This window comes from Carassius auratus, chromosome 20 (genome assembly GCF_003368295.1).
Source record: "Carassius auratus strain Wakin chromosome 20, ASM336829v1, whole genome shotgun sequence".
Lineage (NCBI taxonomy): Eukaryota > Metazoa > Chordata > Actinopteri > Cypriniformes > Cyprinidae > Carassius > Carassius auratus.
The window spans coordinates 25913319-25931324 of NC_039262.1; the positions used below are offsets into that span (position 1 = coordinate 25913319).

Below are 18006 nucleotides of genomic sequence, written 5' to 3' on the forward strand. Positions count from 1 at the left end.
CAATGGAACTATTTTAGGTTAAAAAAAAAAACATTGTTTCCAACATTGTGTTTATTTGTTTACATTATTGTTTTTGGTCCCCCCAAATTGAGAAACGGGCTTATTAAGGAACTTGGCAATCATTTCCCCTCAGTTTCTTCTCAGGTCAGGAACCTAGGTGTCATCTTGGACTCTGAATTATGCTTAACCAAGAAAATACATTTGGTTGTTAAAAATAGTTTTTATCAACTACGGATTATTTCTAAACTTAAATCATTCTTGTTCGTTTCAAGATTTGGAGAAGGTCATTCATGCTTTTATTTGGGCCTTTCTTAAGTTAACCATTTCTCGCCTCCAGATGATTCAAAATGAGCTGCAAGGATGCTAACCAGAGCAAAGAAATTTGACCATGTCACCCTGATCCTAACATCGCTCCATTGGCTCCCAGTCCATTTCAGAATTCAGTTTAAAGTTATTTGTTTGTTTTTAAAGCTCTTAATGATCAAGCCCCCTCTTATTTAAAAGTTCGTATTATCCCACATTCATCTAGTAGATCCTTAAGGTCTGCTGATCAGTATCTTTTATATGTCCCTCGATCACGTTTAAAAACCAAGGGTGACAGAGCTTTTTCAGTTGCTGCCCCTCGCTTATGGAATCAGCTGCCACTGGATATTCGTCTAGCACCTTCTATTCTAATTTTTAAAAAGAGGCTGAAAACATATCTTTTCTCCCAGGCATTTTAATCTAATCTTAGTTCTGTGTTTTTAGTATATTGTCTTCTATGTTGTTTTATTCTTATTTTATATTTATTTATAATTATTGTTTTTTTTTTTATACTCTGTTCAGCACTTTGGTCAGCTACTTACTATTATGGTGTAGTGTGTGTATTAGATTTTGTCAAGAAATGTAATGTTTGGATGATTTTTGGGAGTTTTGTCTGTCTCTTTTACATGTTGCTTTCTCGGTTTTCAGGACGAATGTAGTGAAGATGACAGTTTGGTCGATGAGTGTGGGAGCTTTGACAAAGCCGAGTTGACATCCAAACCCACCATCTGCAAACAGTAAGAGCAAATATTCCTCAAATAACTTTGTATAGCTAATTCATTATGAAATATTTTGATTCAATATAACATTTTTGAACAGAGTGAATCAGTTACATCAAATCAGATAAATACTTTTTAATTTACACGTTAGCTTTGATGACCTGATATTAACCCTGTTTGTTTACCAGTTGAAAGCTACAGAAGAGTTTAAACTTGAGAAGCACCGTTAAGACATTTCTCAGCCAGTACAGACGGTCATTCAGAATTATATCTGCTGATACTGATGCCAATAATTTAGTTTTATTAAAGTTTTAAGAAAAAATCTCTCCCAACTAATGCTGTAAACTATACAGAGAGCCCACCTCCATTTGAAAATTTTGTGATCAATTACTTACCCAAAGGTCCTAAAAAAAGTATTCGCCAAACAATTACAGACTCACTTGAATCACAGAATCATTGGATTTTTACCTCACCATAGTACAGAAACCGCTCTTCTAAGAGTAGTAAACGACCTCCTTCTTGCTTCTTTCTGGTTCTTTTAGACCTGAGTGCAGCTTTTGATACTGTTTGCCATTCTGTACTGCAGATCTATCTCGTTTGTTGGAGATTGGCATTACTAATACTGTCTTACAGTGGCTGGGTTCATATTTCTTAGACAGGCAACAGTTCATTAGCACTGATAAATCCAAATCTCATTCTGTCACTTTCAGTGCCTCAAGGTTCTGTCCTAGGTCCACTTCTGTTCTTAAACTATGTGCTTCATCTGAGTCAGCTCATCCAGCGCCATGGTCTGAACTTCCACAGTTACTGATAGTTAATGATATGCAAATCTATTTTACTGTACAGCCCAACTTGCTTACATGATCTCAAAGTATGGATGACACAAAATGTAATTTATTTGTTTATTGTAAATTGTTCCAATACAGTTCCTATTTTTCAGCACTCGTTGTCATGTTATTAAAATCCTCAGGCCTTGTATTCTGATCATGGACTCCCTGCGTGGACCAACCAGGTCGACTGTGGTGAAAACATTACGCGAGTAAGTTATTGCTCTGACACAGACGAGTAAAAATAAAACCTTTAATTTAAAATGATTTTCTGATCGCAGGTATTTTTGCATGCACTTATGTATTTTTCAGTGATAATAATGGACAGTTCGCATGAGTTTTTAAACAATAACGAGAGTGGCTGTAAGTTTGCATGTATGCTAGTGAGTGTTTGTCCTGGTGTTTGTGCAGGTATCTAGAGGTGGAGTGGGAGGTAAAGAAAGGCTCCAAGAGGAGTTTTGGGAAGGATGTGATGAAGGGCTCGAGTCCTCGTGTGCCCCAGCAGGATAACTTCAGTGATTGTGGAGTTTATGTGCTGCAGTATGTGGAGAGCTTCTTTGAGGTAAGAGGACTCATGGGAATTGTATATCTAATAGTGGACTGGACGACATATTCTAGATCCCCCAGAATAGAGTCTGAAAGATTAAAAAAAACTGCCAGAGCTTCCTCATTTTCTACACTTTCGTTGAAACACATCCCAGACATCCTGGTAAAGATAAATGACATTGCAGTGTAATAGTTTCACATTTAAGCCAATAGGTAATTCAGGTCTCACTTTAGATTTTGGACCAATTCTAAAGGCTATTGCACAATGAGTCCGAAATCTTTGCATAAATTGAAAAATACATATGACTTCACTTTGTGTCAATCACTTTTACACACTGCCTAAACTTTTGTCCATCATTAAAAAAAAAAAAATTGATCGGGTTACATTTTCAGCATTTTTAGCATCCGTAGCAAGCATTTTTAAGGGATGTTTTGACAATTTATAGCCACCATTCGAGATAACAACAAAATCCAGAATGGCGATTGTCCACCTCAGCTCGCTGCACAAAGCACCGTAAAGATCCTTGCACACTGATTTCACAGAATTTGGGGGTCTTCCTTTTTAATATGTGGCTCTAGTATCGCTAGCAAAACATCAAACTGAGCCACTGACATCCTGAAAGTGAACTTAAAATCACCCGTGATGATCTCTCTTCTACTTAATAAGGAGATGGAACCGTCCCAACTCTCTATATATCAGGATTAGATGCAACCAATATGTCCTTTATTTTTCTTTTTTTAAGACGCGAGAGGACCACAAAATCAACCTCGCTGCTTGAAGACTTGAAGATTTAGCTAATATTTTTTCTATGGATTAATAGGCATCAGACTCTGTGTGCAAGGCTTCTGAGCATGACCAATTTTTAGGATGACGAAAATGAAAATTTCAGACCTTTTCTATGAACCACGATGCCACAATAATCCCCTGATTTGCTGCTTGTAGCAATAGTAAGATAGTTGTTACATTTATGTATTGGGTAGGTTTAATTGATCTAACATATGGTCATCCAGAATAAGACACTAATATGTGCTTTATAAGTACTAATAAACAGCCAATATGTTAGTAATATGCATGCTAGTTAATAGTGAGAATTGGTCCCTAAACTAAAGTGTTACCAGAATTTTCATAAAACAGTGTCTGTCGCCAGCTGTCAAGTGCAGCTATCATGGGCTGTGAAATAATAATAATATTAATAATAATAATAATTAAAAAAGTTAAAAGCTTTTTTTTTTTTTTGCATTAGCACAGTTTTTTAGGAGTTATCTTAACTGATATAAGAATTTTGGCAGAAGTGTTGTTGTTTTTTGAACCAAGATATATAAAAAAAAAAGAGTCGTTAAAGGAACCAGTAACCATAGGGGCCGTTTACACAATGTTTTCAGCCAAAAAAAAGGTTTTATGTTTTTTGACTGTTTACGCAATGAAGTTTTTGAAAAAGGCACTGTTGTTTTTTCTGTGTAAACACCCAAAACGGGAATCTTTGAACAAACATGGTACAAGTACATGGTACTGTTGTTGCTGATCAAGAGTTTGCTAACGCTTCTTCAGGAAGGTGTTGATTTACTTCATCTATTTTACAAACAACATCGGCGACGCATCTTATTCAATATATAATCATCACTTCACTCAGGTACTGTTTACTAACAATATGACAGCGCCAACTACTGGTCTGGCATATGTAATACGGCGTTTTGGGCCATTTAAGTGGAAGTTTAAACACAAATCATTTTGAAAACGCTGTCGTGTATACATAAAAAAAAAAAAATTAAATGCAAGGGACAAACTTTTCCATTTTTTGACTACACTGTTGTCATGTAAACATAGCATTAATCTGAATGGAGACCACCATTGAATTTATTACAATTTCTGTTCATAATAGCTCTGCACACATGGAAAGTGTGTCAGCTGATCAAAATCAGTAATTCAACAGTACAGGGCTGCAACAACTAGTAAAGAAGAAAACTGACAACAAATTTGATTATTGGTTGTACTCTGTACATGGAAAACATCTGTCAGCTAAACTACTTTACACCCGTGAAGTTGCGGGAAAAAGTAAATAACACAAGATGTCCTTAACGTGAAGCACTTTGAAAGAGCATGGAGTTTAATATGATGGATGCATGTGTTGGTTCTTGCTTTTGAGGCTTGTTTTCCTCAGCACATTAGCTTGCATTTTACACTTGCATCCTTCTCTGTAAATGTAAGAAAGTCACACATTTCTATTTTGCATAAAGGCTCATCCTGACAGAAAATTTCTGTTAAAAAAGTGATGGCATGCATACAGTATTCACATCAAATAGATGAAGCACAATAATTCTTTGTACATTTTACTAAAGCATTACTAGTTTAACTTTTAATGAAGGTCTAACATTTGAAAAGTAACAAGTAATTACTTTCAAATGGTAAAGCAGTCAGTTTAAATTGCAACCCCTATTTATTTCACACAATGATCAGTTGCTCATAGCCGACAATGATACATTCACTATACTTGTTTTCAATCACTTCAAATTGCACATCATTTGGAGGACAACATTGGGCAGAATGTAGAATAATATATTTTTTTCAAATAATGGATTAAACAAAGCAGTGTCCTACAGATGAATCCGCTCTACAACAATGCTGTGTAGTACATTATTTATTAAATTTTTCTCCACTCACTTTGACTTGTCAGCAGTGAAGTTGCTTCAGAGGAAGAGACAATAATGCTGATGAAAGAACATAAGAACACACTTTAGTGACCCTCATATAACTGAACTGACTGTTAAGTTGGCAACTAATGCAATAATTTATTTGTTTTTTTTCCCCAGAAACCAATTCCAAGCTTTCATCTCCCAATTAGTTTATTGGATTGGTTTCCCCAGCAACGGATGAAAACCAAGCGGGACGAGATGAAGGAGCTCATTCTGAAGCTTCAGACTCAGCAGCAGCTCAATCTGGAGAGCTGTGAGCAGACACACAGCCCCTGTGAGGATACCTTCGAGTCAGCTGATCTCATCCCTCCAGTCAGCTCCTGAGCTCCGCCACGCTGCTACGCTTTCTCCATCACAGGACTCAGAAACACTAAGAGCCAATCAGGGCCTTGTGTGATTGAACGCTGCTGGACAACTCTGACGTTATTTCTTATGACCCTCTTATAGTTTTGAAATTTAAAAAGAAGAGCGTTTTGTTTTTTTATTTGTATCGAATAAATGGTACATATACATAAGCTAGGCTTTTTTCTTTCACTTTGCTGCCTTTTGAGTATCACATCTCATTTACGGTCACTTCGTCATTTCAGTTTTGCACCATCTGTAAAATAAAGTTTGTGTTCATCAGTGATGGTTTACTCTAATGTGCCTAGAGGGTTAAAAACAGTATTGTTCATTATTCTGTTAGCACTTCATACCTCTTTTTTGTGAAAATCTGTATCAAAGCAAACTTTGTATCAACAACAAGATAGAAATCGTTTTTCAGTGTTCTGCTGTTCAAGAGTGCACATTTGTCTTGGTACAGTCTAATACAACAATATGAAGTGTGAAAAAATGTGGTGAATATCTTGTTTCCATATTTGAGCTGATTCACAACATTTGAGGTCTCGAGGCACTTTCACATGATTTTACGTTTCATAAAGCATACACTGGAGAAGGTCAGGTATTGTAATGAAAAGCTCAAAGTTCAGTGATTTTGACCCTGTCTGCTGTAGACTTGTAGCCAGTGGAAGTCAAGCATTGCATGATGAGTTGAAGCCATGACCCGAGTCATGTCAAACGGCCTTTAGCTTGTGAAGCAATTTTACAAGCATCAGTTCATTTTTGCTAAGTATTTGTGTCCATATAGTCCAAAACTGAAGCTTGCCATTTAATTTAAAATGGTGGTTGACGTCCTTTATAATGACAACGTTCTGACTGTAGCGCCAACAAAACATCCGTTAGAGTCAAAGAGGACGATAGTATTCCTGGAGAAAGCCATCTTGGTAGCTCATGAGCGCTCACCAGCCTAATTGTTGTTGTCCAATTATATCTGAATAATATTTTTCATAATACACATTGTTTCAAAGTAGCTTTAGAGAAAATCATGATGTTAATGTTTATAATAAATCCTTATAGTTGCATTTAGCGGATTAGAGCTGGGAGAGAATATAGTTAACGTTTTGCAATGATACAAGCAATCAAGCAGTTGAGAGATTGCTGTATACACAAGTGCAACGTGTGTTCTGTGGGGGTTCCTTGTGTTTGTCTTTTGACAGCAACCAGCTAACAAAAACTGAAACACATGGTGTATATAGTAAATGCACAGGGGGGTAACAAACTGGAACAATCCGAATAATCAATGGCAAAAAATTCAAAAAGACTACAAATACAGCAAAGGAAACACTTCAACATAAAAATCAAGACAAAAGGAATTTTTTTCACAGAACACATGTGATAGCAAGTATATTATGTCTACCAGATCTCATGAAAGTGTGTATCAATAGCATGAGTTTGTTTAGATTTGGCGTACTGTTTATATGTAGAAATTTACAGAAATTGAATTAGTTGTGATGGGATTGATGCGTATCATATGCACACACACAAAGTAAATTTTTACCTATCAATATCACAATTTTGTGTTTTTATTTGGCGTACTATTTATATGCATTTTCATGAGACCGGTCTCATTATGTGGCTTAAAGGGGTCATGGGATGCCCATTTTCCACAGGTTGGTATGATTTTTTTAATGAAAAGTCTGTAACATAGTTTGGTTAAAATTTCTCAATGGCCATGTAAAAAACACCTTTTTTACTCTTTCAAAAACAGCTCTTTTCAGAGCAAGCCGTTTTGTAGCATTTTCCTTTAAATGTTAATGAGCTCTGCTGACCCCGCCCCTCTCTTCCAAGCCACTCTCTGAGTGAGTTTACTTTAGCGCATTCATCAAGAAGCTTGCTAGTTAGCACATTATTAGGAAAGGCGATTTGCAAAGATTCAAGATAAAAAAAAAAAACGTAATAAAAAAAATCTTACACTCAATTCTTCTGTTGGTGAAGCTGGATCACGAATGATTATGTAGATCGGGGATGCATTCCCTTCAGAAACAAATGTAATCTACTGTGTCTTCAGTGAATTCAGATGTCGGGAGTAAATGACGACTGCTGTGTTCATTATTACATCCAACAACAGAACATCACTTAGGGTCATTAGTCTCACGTAGCCAGACCTTCAGACTGACGGCTGAAGGTCTGGAATCCATGGCAGCTTTCATTGGCCAAGGCCTGCTCATGAGTCCATTTGATGGACATATCCAACAACCAATCACAGTTTGCTTCATTCATCGTCAAGTTTCGCGGCGTGGAAATGTGGCCACAATAACAGACCGGTGTTTGTAAAACTCTTGAATGTTTTTTAAACATTCTATGGCACAAACTTTAAATGTTTCACATACTTTTGAAAATCCAGCGTTTAGTTGATCCTGATAAGTGCTGTTTGTCACAGTAGTAAACACGATGTCTTTCTTCTTTCGTGAGGGGGTTTGGTGCCACAGTATCTTTGTTTCCAGGTGGAACATTAAAGAATGTGACACAACGTCTCGCGGAAATCCTGTAGAATACAACCAGTCTGATAACGACTTTGACACTCCTCAAGAGTTTGTGTCCCATATGCATCAGACGTTTAGCCAGCGGTCCGTGGGCGTGATGTATGAGGCTGAAACTAAGGGGTCATTCTTGTCTACATTTGTTCCGACAGCGAAACAATGGAGGACTAATGACAGTCCCTCAGGGCAGGTCTAAGGTAAGACCAAGCGGCAACCTTCCACTCCCTCTCAAACCAACACGGAATTGACTAAAACTGCAGATCACCGATTGGCTCCTGGAGGCTGGCTACAAAAGGGAGTCTATGTTGAAATGTCCAACTTTACAGCAGAAAAAAATTATAATGTTATAGCCTGTTACAAAAAAAATATATTTAGCTCTATATAGCTAATTCTGCCCTTCGTGACAACTGTGAGGGGGGTGATTTTTTTTATTTTATATTTTATAATTATATTGTAAGTGGTTAATGAATGTTCTTAAATGTTTAAATGCAAATCTTGAATGCCTACTAAGAATTGCATATTTGTGCATAATGTTTTGACACTGGATGCTTACAGATGGATAATCATTTTTAATATATATGCGGAAACATCACAAGCATTCAAATTTTTTGTTGGTTCATACTATAACCATGGTGAAACAACTCATTTATTAACAGTAGACTATAGAGTGCCACAAGGATCTGTCCTAGGTCCTCTGCTATTTTCAATATACATGTTGCCCCTTGGTAATAATATTGAAAATACGGTATTAGTTTCCACTGCTATGCTGATGATAATGAACTATATATCTCAACAAGACCAGCTGAATCTCTAAATTATATAAGCTAACAGAGTGTGTTAAAAATGTAAAAGATTGGATGACCAATCATTTTCTCCTATTAAATTCAAATAAGACAGCTTGTAACTAGACAGATTTATTGTTACTTTCTCTACAGTCAAAAATCTGGGTGTAATATTAGACAGCAACTTGTCTTTTGAAAAACATTTCAACCCCCCCCCCCCCCCCCCCCCCAAAAACAAATCATGCATTTATGACCTCTAGACTGGACTATTGTAATGCACTTCTAGGTGGTTGTCCTGCTTCTTTAATAAACAAGCTACAGGTAGTCCAAAATGCAGCAGCAAGAGTCCTTACCAGATCAAGAAAATATGATCATATTACCCTAATTCTACACTTTCTTCTGCACTAAGTTTCGTATCAGTTACAAATTATCATCACTTACCTATGGTTTAGCTCCTGCGTACCTAACTAGCCTTCTACCACGCTACAATCCAACACACTTCCTATGGTCACAAGAGAAGAGAAGAGATGATGCTGACCCTCAGACGATGCTAACCCTGAATCAACAAACAGAACTAACAAATATCGCTACAAGTGTGACTGCATCATATAATAATTGCTGTTAATAATGTTCTGGTTGACTACGTCTTGTATAAATTTTTCAAAAAATTGCATATGCACACAAACTGAGTCACTACTGATAATCTACTACTAAATATTGTAGAAACTTAATTTTCTGTAAGGTTGCTTTGCAAGATTTGTATCGTATTATATTAATAAGTCAATTTATATTGTCACTCTTTTTTTAAGTTACATTATATGGAGATTTTTTCAGTGTCCAAATTTTGTTTGTATTTTATGGGGCAAATTATAATCTATATAAAATGAAAACATTTATATGTGTGGAGATTTAATTTGTTTACATAAAGTTTGAGAACACGGGAATATATTCTATAAAACATGTTTGTTTAAATATTTGAATGTTTTAAAATATATTTAAATTTATATAAATGTAATATATTTACATGTACAGAAATGTAATATATTAACAAATATTAGAAATGAATATATGGACATATATTGCTAATTAATATATTTTACATAGTCTGATATCTTAATGTAATAAGGAAATAAATATATGTAAATATTTCTGAAAAACAAAAAACATATTTACATATATTTAAAAATAATATATGTCCAAAATCTAATATTTAAATATATTTACATATATTGTATAACATATATTTTCTTCTATTTGAATTTAAAACACACACACACATACACATCTAAAATGTTGTAACAAGCTTTATTGAAAATTAAGACATGACAAATGACAATGAATTTTATCAAGGCCCTTCATGACCTCAAAATGTTTCTCAGTATGCATCTTTCAAATAACACTTCATTTGAACTGCATGTAAATTAAAATATTATCACTGGACCTTTAAGTTAACAAAAGTAAAAAAAAAAAAACAATATGTATCTACAGTATATGACATGATTTCCGTGAATTCACCCTACTGGAGATGTACACAGAATGGATGTGCCACAAGTGAATTGTGGGTTTGTTACTGATGAATACCCTACACACACACCTCTGAAATCCAATAACACCAAACTCAGTATCAGTTTATAAGAAGGTATGATTTATTTCATAACATTGAATGTTTAAATAAAGACAACAACACCAACGATGCAGCTTCAATTCAGTCAGTTTATGTAATTGGATAATAAGGTGCTTTCTAGAGGACCTTTATTCTCCATTATCATTATTACCATATTGCCCCCCTGCAGCCACACACCAGCCCTGGCAGGGGCCCAAGCAATTACTGATGGATTCACACGCGTCCCTCATCTGAACCCCAGGATGTGCACGTGAAGGAGCACCATGATTACACTATACACCATTATTCCTAAATTGTTTCATCATGTTTTTATATGTTGTCATTTTTGTAAAATATAAAAATGAAATAATAATAACTTATAAAATCGAAAGATTATGTAGGCTATTTACTTTGGACGTTTTGATGATCTTATTTTTCATTTACAGGCAATATTAAATGCACCCAATTTATTACAAGTCGTTTTTTTTCTCCCCAACTGTTCACAAACAAAATCTTTACATGTCACTCAAAACATTAAACACAATTCTCTATGCATAAGGTGTCTTGATCCCGACCCTGTAAATGTACATAGGAGCTCATGAAAGAAGAGCTTTAGGTTTGGAATAAGTGTGTATATGATACATACCTGTCAAGTATCCCGTTTTGGCCGGGAAAGTCACGTATTTTACCCTTCTTTCCCGCCGTCCTCCCGTATTAGTATTTTCCCGTAAATCTCCCGTATTTTTTTTTTTTTTTTTACCTGCGTTATTAATAAAATAATAATAATAAAAACATTCCCAATCTGAGCTCTGTCACTAGTCTCGCGATTACTCCCACCTGTAGTAGCCTGTCGCGAGGGGTGTGTGAGGTCAGATGACATGAGTTATAACGTGGGAAAAACAACAACAACAAAAGAAAAAACAGAGACGGATGATGGATGCTACAATAGAGAGTGAAGGCACACCTGCCAAAAAACCAAAACCCATGTGTAAATACCGTGATAAATGGGACAGCGAATTTACTTTTTTTAAAGAATGCAAAGTCTGCAACAAATTGGTACAACAACTCACTAAAAGAGTAAAAGAAAAGTTATGTGAAATGAAAAGAAAAACTGTTAAAGAAAAGCAATATGAAATGAAAAGAATGTGTGGAATTAAAATAAAATGTAAATGTAAAGACATCAATGTTAAATTAACAGAAAATATGCAAATAAGCCTTTAAATAAATGCTCTTCATATATACCCTTTTGTGTTTTAATTTGGGCTATAACACCTGTCTTAAAATGTAAGGGATACTGGAGCTTTGTTGGGGTGGTGGGACTGCTCGCAATGGGCGCTGGAAAATTTCCCTTATTTTCAAATCCAAAACTTGACAGGTATGATATGATATAACCAAAAATAATATATTATGGCAAAGGTGTTTGCAAAGAAAGGCAATAAATGTTTGCTTTTGAGATGTGTTTGTGATCTTATGAACGCAGTGCTTCATTTCGCAAGAGATGTCAGGTATTCTGCATTTTTGTGTGTGCAATTCTTGGATTTGAAGATTAGGGAAAAAAGGCAAAGTTTTGAAAATGTGTGAAAGCAGTTGAAAAAACTTTCTTTTTTTAATGGGAAAACACTAGAGTGCGCTGTTTTCCATTAATTTCAACCAACAAACAAGACATTAAAGATCATAAGCCCTACCATTTTACATAATTTGTAATGTCAGATACTCAGAAAATTCAGTATGTGTCATTAAGCAACAGCCTTTTCCTCGCGGAGGTGAACTCACACGGGACGAAGCCCACACCGCGGAGGCAGGCGCGTGACGTCACAGAGGATCAGCATCCGGGACACCGGGACTGAGTTCATGTGAATGCCTACACACTTCACCGACGGACTGCACAGGCGGAGAGCGACAGAGGTGAGTTTCGTCGGTGCATGATGTTCGCTTTCGCTTTTTTTTTTTGTTCGTTCCTTGGAAGCAAGCGGAAATTGGATAATTGTTAGTTTTGACAACGAAAAATAGCCGATATAGCATTGTGAGGCAAAACACAGTAAGTCATCCTAGCACTAGTGTATTCTGTGCTGTGTTCATGTGAGTGTGAGCGAGTGCTTTTATGCCTCTGTTATGTCACACCACTGTGAACAGTTCCTGATGGTCAAGGCACCGCAAGCCATCAATGCATCTCATTTTTATTTTGTCTGATCAAGTGTTTATGGCCATTCATTTGGCCCTTACTTTTAGAAAACACATAATATTTCCTGCTCCCTCAGAGCTCATTTACCTTGCAAATGTTGTTGCTGTGCTTGTGTAAGGAATTCAAATGGTCAACCCAAAGCAAACTTTCACTTCCAGGCACTGTATTGAATTGTATGGTTTTAAAATTCTATTTTATTCTCCTGAATGTTCATAAAAGCCCGAATGCATCCTTGGACGTTGTATAGTAGGTCATCTTAACAGTAAATTGCTTCTGCTGTGTCACAAGAAGTTGTAAATGCCCTTTGCTCCTTGGGAACTTTTACGTGTTCTGCGTCCCTTAGGGTTGACTGTCACACATCCGTCATTGTGTATGGAACAGATCATTTGGGAAACGGCTAAAAGAAAGCAGATATGTTGTTATGCTCTGGTTGTCCATTATAATGAAAGAAATATGAGAAGGACGCACACAGACTGTGTGTGTGTATGTGTGTGTGTATGAAACGGTCTGACCACAGTGACACACCTACAGGTGCGGCTACCAGAGAGTCATGACTCACTTCACTTGCACTTAAAAGACATTTCTGTCATAAAAGCTCTCGAGGGATTGGCTTGGTAATGTACATGACAATGTTAATGTGTTTTGTCTTGGTACCGTGACTTGCTACTGCTAATGCATCCACAACATGCTGCTGTGAGCATGTTAATAAAAACTGCTGTAAATATAGCATACATGAAATACCCCACACCTCGCATACATGCATCACCTCGTAGCAGATCTATACAGGTGGAGCTGGGGAAGGTGGAGGGTTTCTGGAGCAAGCTGCAATGGTTACGGCAAGCACTAGTCTTATATTTGAATTAGAGCTGCATGATAAATCACGTGCCATATTTAATACGCATATGTCAGTAAATCTGGTTCTGCAATCAGCAGTAAATCTCCATCACATGGGTGGTTTCACATGGTGCAGCATTTACTACACAGAGCCGTTGTTCACTGACAAGCTGCGCAAATCCATGTTCATATATGATCGTAGTTTTGCACAGCTTGTCAGTGAACAGAATCGGCTTTACTGACAAAATGCACATTAAAGTCCGCTTGAACCGGAAGTTGTTGTCGAATTTATTTCAGTTTATTGACGTATTTCCAGCTAAAACATAATGTTGAATAGAGGGCATGGTTTTATGTTTGCGCTCCTCCTCTCTGTCTCTCAGTCATAGCAATCTAACGGTTGGAGGGGTGTGTTTTAGGATATTCTGCCCAAGCAGTCAAACTGACGTCATCAGAAAAGGTATGCCATTCCAGAGCGGAAGTAACTGTTCAGATTTTGATTTAATATTAAGGAGACAATATTTATTTTTTTCAGACTTTAAATATTGCATGTGATTTATCCTGCAGTCCTACTTTGAATGTTGAACAGCGAGCTCATTGGCTACCGATACAGGAGAGAACCAATCAGCGGTGCCATGTGATGATGATGTCATTAGGTCAGATTGAGTTAGACCTATCGGACTGCGCCATCTAGAGTTTCATGCCAGAACTCTGTATTTCTGTCTGTTTTTGCCTTAACTGAATCTGTAGGCCTGTAATCATCTTGGGAATTTCAACATATGAACTGTGCTGTGTTGGTTCTACATATTTGAAGGACTAATAAAGTAAAACGCCCCTAGAAGCCGTGGTTTACAGTGAGTTTATAACCGTTTAGGGCCATTGTCCGTATCATGCATTCATTCGTGGACACTCTTCATACATCATTAACACAAAGTGCACCACTTGTCCAAGGATTATGGGACCTCTGCTACTATGATATTACCTTCTCCTCTGCACTATTGACATTCATTATTCATCTTTGACAGCATTCAAATTTATGCACTCTAGGTAGAAGATAACCATAGCAACTCCCCATTGGTGGCTGCTGTCCTACAGAGTGATGGGATGTTTTTTCGTTTCACTGCACTGGTTTCTTGTGTCCTACGCTAAAGAGTGGATGTGTTGCAAAACTAGTTAGCTGCCTACGTAGGCAGTATTTTAAGGCATTATAGATGTACAGCAGACATGTTTTGTCTCTCGGAGAACTTGTTTTGGGGTACAGATGTAAATTTACTTCCCTAACAACAATTTTTTTTCTCAGGGTTGTGAGATACACCCTTGCAATTTTGACACTTTCTCATAATTCTAAATTTATCTCTCAGAAATGTGAGCTATAAACTCAAAATAGCAATTTATGAAGAGGGGAAACAATACTTATCTTACATTTGCGAGAATTGAGTCTGTCGTAAGTGTAGCGTGCCGTACAGACAGGGTTCCTCACGTAGAGTTGCTATCTAACTAGGTCACTTGTGAGCTTCCATGTCAGTTGATGACTACAGCCTGCTTAGGGAGCTTCTGAAACACAGCATTATTAGCTTTTGGAGCACAGCCACTGTGTGTGAAAAGCTTTGTGTTGTGCTAAGCAGCCCACCTCACTGTGAAATCACATAAAGGTGTAGGAAATATTAAATATGATCTGAAAGGAACTTAAAACTGACGTGGTCATGTCATTGTTAAGATAATTTGCATAATGAACGTTCATGTGTTCACAGCTTGGGGACTTTTACTGTATGATTAACTGGAACCGGTTGACCTTAGACAGAAATGACAGCAGTGTTTGTGTAGGTCTCGTCAGGCTTTTGTGTGTGTGTGTGTGTGTGTGTGTGTGTGTGTGGAGGAACAGACCGGTTGCATATGTGACCTTTCTGCTGGGAAACAGGTTTTGGTGCTTCAAACTCTTGATGATTAGAAGACTTTAATATTCTATAGTCTATGTAAATAAATAAAATCATTAACCATTCTTTGTCAAAAAATATAGCACACTTGATTTAAGAATAGCTTGTCTGTCACGCGTGTATCTTGTGGTGTAGAAACCTCTGCCACTGATTAACTTTTTTACCAGTGCTGTCACACCATGGTCAGGTCTTTTATACTAGTCTTGAGAGTTTGACCTGTGATCGCATTGCGGTAAATAGTCAATCTTTAAGCCAGCGTGAAAATCACTGAATATTTCAACTCAGATTGAACTAATATGGAAGCAGCTAGAAAGTTGAATAAAGTTGAGCATTGTGTTGTCTAATGAGCTCCACCTGTTCTGTTGTCATTGTGTCGGTTACAGCTGACTCCACCTGGACCAGCCTTCATATGTGTGACACCCTACAGTGCATCACTGCATGTCTGATAATCAACCACTGAAGCTGTTCTGAGCTTAATGCAGTTACTGGAGAATTTGTATAATATAATGTCAATTCAAAGACACAAAACCCTATTTGTAAGTTCTATTATATTATATATTTTATTATATTATATAAATTTAAATAAATGCAAATAAATTAAATGTATTATTAATAATAATTATATATATATATATATATATATATATATATATATAAATATTACATTATTTAATTTATGTAATTTATAAATGTATTATATCATATTATTTATTCTAAAGTTATAATATTATTCTAATATTCTAATATATCACTGAAATTTTTTTTGTTTCTTTTTTCTTTACCATTCTTAAAAATATATAATATAATATAATATACAATATAATGTAATATATTTTCTTTCACGTTAGTTACTGAAAAACATGCAAACAATTATTTTCTTTACCGTTCTTAGCTGAAAAACTAAAATATGTAATATAATGTAATACATGTAATATAATACAATACAATATAATGTAATGTAATAATAATAAATCACAGAACTACACTTCTAAGAGCTATTATATTTTATAATATATATTATATTGTGCTGTATATATTGTATTGACATTAGATTTGAAGTGGATCCAAAAAGTCGATCAAAGTTGTTCTAAGACATTTTGGTTTTAGGTTTTAGGACAACTTTGATGAAAGGTTTTGATCCACTTCAAATATTGACTACTGTATATTAAAAGTCTTATACTGTATTATGTTTTACTATAAAATTCAGTTCAGATGTTAATAGAGTTACTGAAAAATAGGGGAAAATAGTTTTCTTTACTTTTTTTTAAGAGAAAAACACAAAAATGTGTTATGTTTTGTTTAAAGTAAATTACAAAACGCTTTGGTAACACTTTAGTTAAAACCATTATATATAATTAATTGAAAAAATAGTTATTTCTTGTCCAATCGCATTAATAATTGTAAGTTAATACATTATAACACATCAATTAATTGTTACACTATACATTTTAAATAGGTTTTGACCGATATGTGTTTTTCAAGGCTTATGTGTATACCGATTATTACAGATCAAGTAGACCGATAACCGATATTTTGAACCGATATATATATATAGAATAAGAATTAACAATAACAAAGGCTCTTACAAAAACTGCCTTCTCTAAGTGTTGATTGAGTGTAGTTCTCCCACATTACACGTCTTATTCTTGTCTTCCTCTGTGCATCCATCTGCAATAAGGGTAATATAAAGAGAGGGGTAAAAGCAGGCCACTGTATGTTTCATGATTAAGCCTATGAATACTGTGCTACAGCTAAACAGCTTGGGAAGATGTTAGTATTTGGCTTCAATAATTTACATGTCAGAAATATGTGTGTAATAGCATAACCTCTCATAATTCCTCATTAATTATTTTCTGATGGCTAAAACATTACCCACAATAGTTGAGGTGAGTATTCAACTCATCATCTATTGCACATTCATGGATTATCTTAAACATTTATATAATAACTGTTAAAGATTGTCTTTATAGTTATATTGTAGAAGTTGTTAAGAAGACTGCAACTATTTTTATGAAACTATAACACTAATAGCCTTTTTACAGGAACACTTAGTTCATTAGTCTATTAAACTGTCTCAGTTTTTGTCACACTAATCTTGGCCTATGTGACACTAAATTTCTGTTAGTTTTAATTTACTGCACAGTGAAAATGAAGGCATAAATCAATTTAATATATCTTTTAATCAAATGAGCATCAAACTCTTAATAAAACGTAAGAAATAGCGTGTGAAAATTATAATAAAAATAATTGTGTGATTTATAATTTTAAACAAAAGTTATACGAATTGCTGTAGTAGTCAAGGGTTAAAGCAAACAAAAAAAAAAAAAACAAGCTAAAAATCTTTTGACTGAAGATCTTTCCTCAGCCAAACCCCATTCCAGAGCCATACCTGTGTCACACACCCAGTTTCAGAGCAGTGTTTTTCTTCTTTTAATTAGGAGCACTTGTCCTCTTAATAAAAAAAAGAAGAATAATTAAATAGCACCTTCTGATCAATAATCAAAAATTCTGATCAAAATTTAGCCTACCTAACACGAGGTGACATTTGACTCCTTCAAGTGACTTACAGGTGTATTCTCTTTACCTTCGCAATGGCATCATTTTCATCTGTCAAATTAAAAAAATTGTTTATTCTTTTAAAAATTATTTAAAACTATATAATAGGAAGTAGAATAAGACACTAGTTACAAATCATATGAAATTAGTATATATTTGGTATATATTTACATT

General features: G+C 35.4%; 2 protein-coding genes across 12 annotated transcripts in view; both read left to right on the forward strand.

Annotated features, from left to right (window-relative positions):
* LOC113121294 (sentrin-specific protease 6-like) overlaps window positions 1-5712 on the forward strand; it is a 33182-nt gene extending 27470 nt beyond the window's left edge. For all 3 annotated transcript variants that reach the window (XM_026291642.1, XM_026291643.1, XM_026291644.1), the window contains 4 exons: window positions 952-1040; window positions 1993-2061; window positions 2261-2411; window positions 5204-5712. In XM_026291642.1, the coding sequence (XP_026147427.1) occupies window positions 952-1040; window positions 1993-2061; window positions 2261-2411; window positions 5204-5410 (516 nt within the window). In that variant the 3' untranslated portion in view covers window positions 5411-5712. The remainder of the gene's footprint in view (window positions 1-951; window positions 1041-1992; window positions 2062-2260; window positions 2412-5203) is intronic.
* Window positions 5713-12113: 6401 nt separating this feature from the next.
* myo6a (myosin VIa) overlaps window positions 12114-18006 on the forward strand; it is a 53364-nt gene continuing 47471 nt past the window's right edge. For all 9 annotated transcript variants that reach the window (XM_026291645.1, XM_026194958.1, XM_026194959.1 and 6 more), the window contains exon 1: window positions 12114-12234. The gene's annotated coding sequence lies outside the window, so the exon portion shown is untranslated. The remainder of the gene's footprint in view (window positions 12235-18006) is intronic.